Source organism: Poromitra crassiceps (assembly GCF_964638095.1).
Source record: "Poromitra crassiceps genome assembly, chromosome: 28".
NCBI lineage: Eukaryota > Metazoa > Chordata > Actinopteri > Beryciformes > Melamphaidae > Poromitra > Poromitra crassiceps.
In genome coordinates, this window is record NC_139651.1 from 2,797,055 (window position 1) to 2,808,693 (window position 11,639).

At 45.4% G+C, this 11,639-nt stretch overlaps 1 protein-coding gene across 1 annotated transcript in view; it reads right to left on the reverse strand.

Annotated features, from left to right (window-relative positions):
- Window positions 1-262: 262 nt before the first annotated feature.
- LOC310799839 (vitamin K-dependent protein S-like) overlaps window positions 263-11,639 on the reverse strand; it is a gene marked incomplete at its 5' end in the record, with an annotated part of 20,111 nt that continues 8,734 nt past the window's right edge. The window contains 9 exons of the mRNA XM_083662447.1: window positions 263-1,191; window positions 3,563-3,791; window positions 4,027-4,163; window positions 5,425-5,593; window positions 6,503-6,667; window positions 6,866-7,052; window positions 7,629-7,869; window positions 9,161-9,289; window positions 11,175-11,291. Of these exons, the coding sequence (XP_083518573.1) occupies window positions 1,013-1,191; window positions 3,563-3,791; window positions 4,027-4,163; window positions 5,425-5,593; window positions 6,503-6,667; window positions 6,866-7,052; window positions 7,629-7,869; window positions 9,161-9,289; window positions 11,175-11,291 (1,553 nt within the window). The 3' untranslated portion in view covers window positions 263-1,012. The remainder of the gene's footprint in view (window positions 1,192-3,562; window positions 3,792-4,026; window positions 4,164-5,424; window positions 5,594-6,502; window positions 6,668-6,865; window positions 7,053-7,628; window positions 7,870-9,160; window positions 9,290-11,174; window positions 11,292-11,639) is intronic.

Genomic DNA, 11,639 nt, shown 5'->3' on the forward strand with positions numbered 1-11,639 from the left:
GTGCAGCGACCAGGACGCATACCCTTAATGCGGCTTCCCACCCGCAGACGCGTCCGATTGTGCGCCTGCATGGACGTCCGACCAAGCCAGAGGTAACACGGGGGGCTCGAACCCGCGACCCTCGTGTTGCTAGGCAGGGAATCTACTGCTGCGCTACCTGGATGCCCAATAATACAACAGATTTCATTCAAGGATGAAATTCAACAGTATTCCATTTCAAAGATTAAAATACTTTTATTAAAAACTTTCATTTCATTCAAACAAACATAAAAACACTTCACCAAACCAATTGGACAACTGCATTTAAGTTATATATTACTGTTTAGAGGGCTTGTTTTTCTATATTCTGAATAGAGCCAGAGGACATTGGGAGGACCATGAAGATAAGCACAGAAACAGAAAAAGTAGAACCTCATCGGTCTGAGAAAGAGGAACGCTAGAGAGGTAGACGAAGTCACGAGAATGAAAGAGATCACAGATTTGACGACTGGGAGAAAAAAAAAGATGTAGGTGGTCTCGCAAAGCCTGGTCAGCACAGCAGTGACCATTTGTTTATTTCTCTACACAAACATAACTCACCATATGTTGTGTGCTACAGAGCTCAGCTCTTTCTTAACAGTTTCTAGCAAATAATATACTGTCATTTCATTGTAACAAACTGCTACAACTACGTCATCCGGCGGTGGCAGGCTCACCGGCAGCCAGCGTTCACCATGGCTCACTAGAGAAATGGAATGAAAGTGCTTCCCAGGATGGGAACAATTGTTAGGTAATTGTGGATGAAAGGAGTAAGCTAAAAAATAATAAACCCATCAGTATAGAGAAAGTGGACAAAAATGACTATTTCAGTCTGTCACTATCTCCCCCTTGCTGTCACGTCTTTCCTGTGTTCTCCCTCCCCTCCTTATCTCTCTTTCAAAAAAAAATCTAAAGAGGATCCCAAGACGAGGACGCTGTGAGATGCCACCTATTGTTAGATCTTGTGGATATATGGATCTGGGTGTAACGGAGGTCACTTTCTGTGTGTGTCAGGCTGAGTGTCGGGGGCAGTGAGCGGAGGACAGGAATGGGACTTAATACTGTTGTGTTTGCTGAGTGCCTCGTCAAAGTCTAGCTGCTGCCCGCTGATGGAGACGTCCATGCAGCCATGGTAGAAGGCCGTCACAGGGGTGGCAGGTAATGGGACCTCATCTGAAAGAGAGAGAGAGAAAGAGTGAGAGAGAGACAGAGAGAGTGAGTGAGTAGAACTAACCTCGTGTCACCACAGGCTCTCTCTCAAAGGAGAGAGAGAGCCTGGTGCCCATTACTGACAGGGCACGATCATCCAGCCTAAGATCTCCCCCCAGTGGTGTGTCCGCTGTGTGCCACAGTCATTTCGTTCCCCCATAGAAAATGAACAAATAACAAAGAAATATCTTGCGTCTCTGCATCGCATCTTTTTTTTTACCGTTTTGATCGGTGTGTCAGCTGCCGAAGTCATGACACTATTAGCCTCGCTGGCCAGCCTCCTCTCCCTTCCGTCCAGGGAGTCTGGCGCCGCAGGTCTCCCATAACTGGGATAAACCCTCCCCTGCTCTACTCTGCTCTCCCATTGGAGGCGTCGGTTTCAGACGCTGCCGGATTTCCGCTCCCCGCTTAAGAAGCTCTGTCATTGGCTCGGACCATGTCAGTCAGAGCGGCTTCCGCTCCCTCCTCCCTGTGTGTCGCTGTGAATAGTCCCCTGCCGCCTCAGGGAAAACAACAACGCTAACTAGCTAGCAAGCTAACGGCAGAAACCTACACGCTAGCTCGTTGCTACACGCTGAAAACGGCAAGTTGGATTGTTTGAAACTATTTTCCAAGGGCACTGCCGCTAAGCGCCGCCCATCGCAATCCCACTATGGAGACCTGCGGCGCCAGACTCCTCGGACGGAAGGGAGAGGAGGCTGGCCAGCGAGACTATGACACTATAGGACGAATCAGCGTGACGTCACAATCCCCGCAAGTCCCCCGGAAATGCGGAACCCCGCAGCAGTTATGCTAGTATGAGTTGTGCCAAACAAACATCAATATCTCAAAAACTTCACATCGCTTATATTTTTCTCATTCTGAGTGAGAGCAGAAGTAGCTCAAGAGTTTGATGTATAATATATGCATGTCGTGTTACAGTTGTGTGAACTGTCGCCGTTTTTAAAATGTAAACAGCACAGCCGGCTAGAGTCAGACACTCAAGCCCAGGCTCCATAGGGTCCCATTGCCGTTTCCACCCAGTTTTGTTTACAAAAATGCTGATCGACTGAGCCCTCGTATTTGGTTTTATTTAGGTTGGGGAGAAACAGAAGAGAGGGTGAAACAGTAGAACAAGGAAAGAGAAATAGTAAAAGAAAATCACGTACTTTGTCATTACAGTCTTCAGTCAGTATAAATATCACAATTTGATAAGCAAACTTAATGCATCACTCGGTCTCGGAAGTTATCTGCGACAGCGACTAGCAGGCTTGCTGTGTCGAGAGAGGAACTTTAGTGTTTAAACCAAGGAGGGAGACTGCTTTGTGACCGCAGGACTAACACAACCCGGTAGGTGTTTGTTTGTGGCATGTTTCGTCTGTTTGTCCTCCTGTCTCATATCCACGAGGCACCTGCATGTGGGAGGAGCTTCAGCACAGCCACAGATGAGCAGACGTCCGTCAGGCAGAACACACACCCACCACAGTGAGGCACAGGTGAGCCACATACAGTAGCAGCAGGTGAGGCTTCGCCTGTATGATTATATAACCTATGCCGGTTGCCATCTAAATGCTAACATTAACTCATTGATTCATTAATTCCAAGTGTTCATGGCTGGATTAGCTTGGATGTTAAAGGAGCTTTATGTGAGTTTATGGAGCTTAGCTTCGAAAAATAATGTTACCCTAGAGTAGACAACGAGATTGAAACTAGTGAGCCAGAATAGTGAGATTATTAGGCTAAAAATACATCAAGCTAAACCCCCTCTGTGACAAAATATGTCTCATTGCAGAGTGAGCGTCATTATGTTGAAAAACACAAGCTTTGGCTGCTTTTTGGGTAGATTATTTAGAGCAGGGGTTCCCAACCTTTTTTGTGCCAAGGATGCATGGAAAAAAAAGTCACGGACCAGTTGTCAATTTTAATGGTTTTAGTTACATATATATTTACTCACCAGGTGGCGACAAAGGGTAAATAACAGCCTTTTGTGTTGTACTGTATGTAGCCTACAGTATTTATGTTTTTGTTTCAGCTACAAACATAAATAAACGTCAACTTGAAACTATGTTTTAACTACCACACACATATAATATTATAGCCTATGTTTATTAAAAAAAGAAAAAAGAAAAGAAAATGTTGACCGGGTTCGCGGCCCGGTGCCAAATGCGTTGCGGCCCGGTACTGGTCCATGGCCCGGTGGTTGGGGACCACTGATTTATGAAAGTATGAGTGAGTATCAAGAAAGACGTAGCTAGTCTACAGTGAAGCCATGGATGAGATTTTGGTCATCGATCAGTATGATGGAAAGTGATGGGGAAAATAGGTCCGAAATGTCCGGAGTTACGCTTCAACCAACCTGGTATCCCGCCAATATAGGTGCTGACGGGCTTCTGCATGGTGGTGTTGAGGCGGTCCAGCGCCTCCTGCAGGGCATCGAGTGCTATGTAGTCAACCGTGGAGGAGTTGGCTGAGATGCGGATTTCTGTGGGAGTGACGGTCAGCTCCACCGCCAGACGGTCGGGGTAACACAGCATCAGTGACGTCAGGGTCGCCACGCAGACGCCATCCAAGAACACCTGCAAGTTCTGGAGGAGTGATGGCAATGAGGACGCAGGGTTAGTGTGTGTGTGTGTGTGTGTGTGTGTGTGTGTGTGTGTGTGTGTGTGTGCGCGTGCGTGCGTGTGTGTGTGTGTGTGTGTGTGTGCGCGTGTGTGTGCTTGTGTTGAGTTACTGAATTTTCCCCCTAGGCGATCGATAAAGTATTACCGTATCTTATCTTGTGTACCTATCTATCGCCGACAAAAGCGTGAATGAACTCACCGCATCTTCCTCTCCCTGCGTGACCACAGAGACCGACAGAGGGACCGTCTTGTTGTGGACAAGAGCGAAGAGGACACCTGTGCTGCTGGATGGACGAATGTTTAACCTCACGTCCACTTTCCAGCTCCCAGACTCACCTGGATACACACACACACACACACACACACACACACACACACACACACACACACACACACACACACAGTAGATGCGTTGCACTGCCCAGAATAGCCAGAAAACATGACTTTGAGTATTGGCATTTAGCCATGGGGGGGGGGGGGGGGGTGAAAGGAGACACGCACACAAGCACAGTCACTGTCATTCTGTGGGAAACACTTCAAACTGCTCAGTGACGCTGTGCAACGCAAATGATACAATAGAGAGGCAAAGTGGAACGCCTACTTCCTGCTTCAGCACTGTACCAGAGATTTTCATCCGCCATTTATTTTCCCATAGACATTTCGTAAAACGCTTATAAAATAGTTGTACTTCGTCGAACCAAGCGGTTCAGCTAACGCTATAATCGGGAGAGACCATAGAACATTTCACTCGGACCAAATCTTTAAAAAAAAAACATCGAAAAAATATTTTCTTTAAACCCGCATTTTTTTTAACATTTTGGTCCCAGTGAAATGTTATGCGATCTCTCCTGTTTCTAAATTTATCTGTACCGTATGGTTTGAACCAGTAAAACTATTTTTATACGCATTTTACGAAATGTGGATGGGAAAATAAATGGCGGATGAAAATCTCTGGTACAGTGCTGAAGCAGGAAGTAGGCGGGCACTTTGCCTCTCTATACATTGGAATGGTTCTCCTATAATGAAGGGCACAGGTCCGCGAGGCGCACTAAGCACATGAAGTTGGCATGAGTTTGATCACACCCAGACTTTTTCTAGTTCGTGACATTACGTGTTATCTCCAAGATCAGTTGAGACGAGACGGCATGATGATGATTCACAGCTATAAGGTTCTGCTTCTGAAATGTATTCAAGCTGGCGTAAATCATACCGCTGAAAAATACCCGTCAGACTGTCGTAATCCAGCAGTGTGCTTGTGAAATAACACATCTGCTACAAGAACACATCATCTCTGCCAAATTGATCCAGATCATTATGTCAGAATGATGAGATCATTCATCAGACTTTGAGATATTTTCTCAGAATTACAGTGATATTTTCTCAGAAATGTGAGATAATTATGACAAAAGCAATTTCTTGGAATTCGGAGGAAAGATGACCGCTGGACTTATGCAACCCTTAAAAAAAAAAAAAGCATGGTCATCCATTTAAAATAAGCCTGAAAAGTTTAAATTGTGTCGCTAATGTCGTCACCTCACACCAGTGATATGGAATATGGAACCATAATTGTGGAGAGTTGATATCTGGCAAGACTCACTGTAGTTGATGTTGAAGTGTGCCAGTCCTGCCCCAGTGAAGTACGAGCCTCGCTCCACATACACAAAGCAGTGTTTACTCTCTTTCTCCTGGATCACCTCCTTCACCCCAGAAGCCCCCTGGTTCATCAGGTTCCAGCCCCGGATACAGCCATCCAGCCGAGGGTTAATCTATAACACACACACACGCACGGGCACGCACGGGCACGCACGGGCACACACGCCCACACACACACACACACACACACACACACACACACACACACACACACACACACACACACACACACACACACACACACACACACACACACACACAGACACCAGTAGGGCTTTATCATCTTGACTGCATCTTTACTATACTCCACATTCATGCTACTCTGTTACTAAAATAAAAGTATACTATATAAAAAGTATATACTATACTAAAAGTTTGAGCCTTTGAGCTCTGGGAGGCGCTATAGAGTCCCTCTGGCAACCAAAAATGTATTTAAGAAGTCCTTCATCCCAAGCGCCATTAGTATCCTTAACTCCACAAAGTGACCAACAAGACTTATACCACAGACATTAACTGTTCTTAATGTGTGATGTAACTCTGTCTATGCTTGTTTATACCCTTGTCTCACTAATTGCCTTCTGGCCTCTTGTGTTGTTGTTTTTTTGTGTTTGGTGATTTTTGTGTTTGGTGATTTTTGTGTTTGGTGAGCCAAAGACAATTTTCCACCTCGGTGGACAATAAAGTTATATTCAATTATGACCCCTTCTCAAATTGCCATAACATTTTTACGAGACTGAATTAAGAAGTAACAATCAACTACGTGAACTTTAAGCATCAGTTTGTTTTTCACTTAAAAAAGGAACCCAAATTAAATTCTAATTTCATTACATTTATAACCTCCAGGCCTGGAAAACAATTTTAAAACCCCAGGTTTTCCAGGAATGTGGGAACCCTGTAAAGTAATTCTGAAACAGTTATCACATAATAATACATAATTAAATTGTAAATTATGGCTAAACATAATTAAATTCCATCATGACTGAGTGGTTGCTATAGATCTGCCTTTGGGACGGCCTGCTTACAGGCTTGATGACGTTGTCTGTGCGGTTGGGCAGACCGGCGATGTAGACCTTGGTCTCCAGCTTGCCGTTGACAGCGGTGAAGAGACTCTCGGGGCTGTTGATGCTCATTACGGCCTCCTTGCTGATCTTCACACTGATGCTGTTGTCCAGCTCGTCCACAGAGATCTACATGAGACACAACACAGTACTATGTACTTTTACCTAAGGGTTATAATCCACAACTCAAAGATAACATCGGTTTACTTTGACCTTTTCTCTTAAAATTGCACTCAAAACGATGATCAAAATAGTTGTCGATTGATTTTCTGTCGATCGACTAATCGATGAATCGTTGCAGCTCTGGTACAGACAGCTCTTCCTTACCACGTGCCACTGTCCGTCATTGATGGCTTTGCCTCCGCTGGTGGTCTTGGAGGTGTGCTGGTTCTTGAACTGGACTTCGATGCGACCGCCCCTGAGCCCCAACATGAACCACGAGTCGTGGGAAGACTCGGCGTACAGAACCACTCCCTCCGGGTCAAAAGTGCGGAAGTCAAACTCTGCAGCGAACCTAACAGCCACAAGGGGACAGACAACGAAGTGCGTTTGCAGAGTCATCTAGCCAGGATGCATTAAAGGAACACTCTGCCCATTTTCAACCAGCTTTGTATCATTAGAACATCAGTAGTATATCAGAAAACTGTAAACGGTTTTGAAGTCTGTCATTTAATTTGACAGTTATTGAGTGTTAAAGTGTGGACCAGTGACATCACTGGTCCACACTAACTCAAATGAATAACTCATTAACTCAAATCAACTCTCAAACTGTAAACGGTTTTGAAGTCATTCATCTAGTTTGACAGTTATTGAGAGTTGATTTGAGTTCATGAGTTATTGATTTGAGTTAGTGTGGACCAGTGATGTCACTGGTCCACACTTTAACACTCAATAACTGTCAAATTAAATGACAGACTTCAAAACCGTTTACAGTTTTCTGATATAGTACTGATGTTCTAATGATACAAAGCTGGTTGAAAATGGGCAGAGTGTTCCTTTAAGAAACTACTTTTTCAATGTGTGTGTGTGTGTGTGTGTGTGTGTGTGTGTGTGTGTGTGTGTCGTGTTTGTGTGTGTGTGAGACCCTCACTTTGTGTGCTCCGGCAATCGGAAGCGCAGGTAAATGACGGGGAGACCGGCGAACTGCTCCCCCAGGTACAGCATCTCGGGGTGCTTGTAGTCGTACAGCGCCACACACTCGGGGATCTTCTCGCAGTAGCGCTCGTCCTCCGCCAGGCGGAGCCCCTGCCGGCCGTCGCAGTGGCACGTGTAGCTGCCCGCTGTGTTGATGCACGTGCCGTCGCACACACTCAGCGCGCACTCGTCCACATCTGTGACGACAGTGACACCAAGAAATTTTCTTGAAATTTTCTTGAAATTTTCCCATCTTTCATATATCTATCACTTTAACTGTGTTTTCGTTTTTCTCTTGCTGCAGGACAGGAACCCTCTGAAAACCAGCATTTATGCTGAGTAGGGCTCAAAAGTATTTGAATTACCTTCTTGGTGTTGTATGCTTTTTTTCCTGTTAAATAAATAAACTGAAACTGAAAGTGAAGAGGAAAATGTGTGATCTTTGATTTCGATTTCTATCGTGCTAGTCTTATTTAATGGGAGATGTAAGCAAGGTTGGGGGGGGCATTCATGAAGTGACAGGTATACATCAACAATAAAATTAATTCGATAATGTATGCATTACAATTACATGTGTTATAGTGGAGCAGATTAAATGCACATTTAATGTAAAATCGCTCACAAGTGTAAAGAAGCATCAAAATTGGCACAAATACTCCTTGGGGATTGTTATTTTGATAAAAACCTATTAGCCATGCAAAAATCTAGATTTTTCCAATATGGCCGCCATTTCCATCCGAAAATCTTGACCGTCCTCCGTACATACTGCCCACCCACCCAGCCTCCACTTAGCATCACTACTGAGTGAGATGACATCACTGAGGCCCACTCATTAGCATCACAACTGTCTGATGACATCACATCAGATCTCTAGGACCACCCCCCACCTTAGCCATCACAACTGTCTGATGACATCACTGAGGCCCACCCACCCACTTAGCCATCACAACTGTCTGATGACATCACTGAGGCCCACTCAGTTAGCATCAGAACTGTCTGATGACGTCACTGAGGCCCACTCAGTTAGCATCACAACTGTCTGATGACGTCACTGAGGCCCACCCATCCACTTAGCCATCAGAACTGTCTGATGACGTCACTGAGGCCCACCCACCCACTTAGCCATCACAACTGTCTGATGACATCACTGAGGCCCACTCAGTTAGCATCACAACTGTCTGATGACGTCACTGAGGCCCACCCATCCACTTAGCCATCAGAACTGTCTGATGACGTCACTGAGGCCCACCCATCCACCCACTTAGCCCCCCGTTCACACCGTACGCCGAAGTAACGCTCCACCTAAACTCAACCCGCAAGTTTCATTTAGGCGTCCTCGTTAACAGCCGAGTGCCTGCTCCCAAGTCACCAGGCACTCACTGTACTCAGTTCTGTGACCTATTGGGAGTTTTGTGAGTGAGATGATGTGACTCCATGGTGCTCCTTGTGGCGAGAAAGCGACAGTACAGTACTCTCAACTAGTCTCACCATTGCACATTCTGGATGTGAAGTTATATTTGAATCCCGGGGGACACTGGCACTCGTACATGCCGGGGGTGTTGACACACTTAGCCGGCTCTTCACAGATACTGGGGTACATCAGACACTCGTTGATGTCTGGAAGCAGGAAACAGAGAGTGACAATGACTAACTATGTTGAGGAGGTCTTGCAGTATGAATTAGCAGACAGCAGATACATCCAGAAATAAAACAAAAAAATAGCAAATAAACTATCAAACTGAATGCCACTAAAACATTGGCAGGAGGAAATTAAGACGTGATTAAAATTACATTCCAAGTCCCCACAACCCATAGAGACAGTCCGCATGTCTGGGAACGCCCATACAGGCTCTAGGAACGCCCACAATAGACGCTGGGTTAGCCTGGGGGCGGGGTCAGGGTGGGGTAAATTCCCCCGTTCTATCCATTCAGCAAAGTTAGAATTTAGCTGATAGCCCAGCCCAGGCAGACACGATCGGGGATTTAACCACCGCAGTAAACGCACATCTGAGCAGACGTCTTGTGTTCTGCTCTAGAACCCCCAAACCTGTAGTTTAGAGCCGCAGCACCGTCTTTTGGTGAGTCAGCCCATGAGATATATGGGGCGATTTTACCCCACTCGCGCGCCAGCCGTTTAACATTTTGTGGGCGTTCCCAGACATGCGGACTGTCTCTATCAACCAAAATCTGAGGACAAATTTGTCAAGCTGACTCACTCCATGTTTGTGAAGACTTTGTACTTAACAAGCATTCAACACACTCAAAGACAAACATTGAACTTCCCGCAAAAGTAGGCCAGATAGAAAACTGTGCAACTGAGACACGAGAATAATACTAATGATAAGCAGGTGTTAACAGCCCAGGGGTCCCCGGAGGGGGTGATGGTGTATTTACAGCAACATGGATGAAGCATATTTCCCAGAGGTTCATGAACCCGGGGCTTTCAAATTCAATTACATAAGAGTTCAGCTTAGGTCAACGATCTTCCCCCGTTAGAAATAACAAATCGCTTTGCAGATGAGGAAGAGAGCAGCTGGGAGAGCAGAGCTTTTGCTCTGAAGTGCATAGGGTTCCACCAGGATATATGCATAAATAATAATAATAAAGAAAATAAAAAAAAACAAAGAGGGGAATGAAGTAGAACAATACACTGTCTAGAAATATGTTTGTTCAGCTGCTAAGCAACACCCTATAGGAGCTGCGTTTTCCCCACAGGCGTAGATTGCAGCGTAACTTAAACAGCTGGTTGCCTCTATAGTATACATGCAGCATAAACCAGATTCTGCAACTCCTTTCTGTCAGTGAAAATCAATTCACCCTTAAATGATTAATAAGTGTTGCACTGTTTCCAACATTAACACAGTTAAAGAAATAGAGCGCGGAAGTGAAGAACGCGGAAGTCCCGGACTTCATGGTTCTTCACTGTTTCTGCCTATGGGATTTTTGAATGGGTTTTTGGCGTGATGCTTCAAATAAGGTCTCTGGGCATTTGAAGCGTAAATGCGAGCCCTAGAAGTAAAAAGCTCGTGCTAAGCTAATCCAGAACTACACACAGTGTCGCATAGGCTTCCACGTCACGTCACCACTCAACCTGGAGTGTTGTTGATGTGTGCGCTGCTGTGCACTGATTACCCCGGGCTGAACCAGGTGAGGGAAAGAGAATTTCCGTGTTCGTCCTTTGAAGTGATGACGTTATTGACGTATAATATCCCCGTGTAGTCTCATTTAGCCGTTTGTTAGCTAGCCGCCCTTTTAACGGCACGTAAAAGCTTCAAAACTCATAAAAGTGGTCGTCATGTGTGAATATTATCCTGCTGAACACTGGTTTGCGTTTGAATAAGCTTGCGTTAACCACAGACCTCATTAGAAGCATCTCGCCAAAAACCCATTCAAAAATCCCATAGGTGAAAACAGTGAAGAACCCGGAAGTGTTAGCATCGATGTTTTCCGGACTCATTCCTGCGGCTCTCTATTGGAAGTGAACTGAAGTGGGTCGTCTTACCGATGCAGGTGATTCTGTCATTGATGAAGTAGCCGTCTTCACACTCGCAGCGGAAACTGCCGGGGGAGTTGACACACTTCTGGTTGCATCCTGCCACACCTGAACACTCGTCGATGTCTGCCGAGTCAACGAGTCGTCGCACAGTATGAACAGCGACATCATCTCCAAAAGCTGATATCATGTTTCAAATTGAATAATTGAGTCTGATTGGATTCATCATTGAGGCCATTTACACCTGGCGTTAACATGCGTTTTCTGTGATCAGATTGCAATCAGATTGTGTTTTATCACTTGAAAGTACAGGTGTAAACACCCCCAAAACGCATTGAAGAAGGATTGCAATCTGATCGGCCAAACCACCTCCGGAGGTGGTCAGGGATGCATTGTGTGTACACATTGAACACAAGTGTAAATGCAATGTGTCCTCTCACTCTGGATACAGCAACTTTATGCGGATTGAGAGGA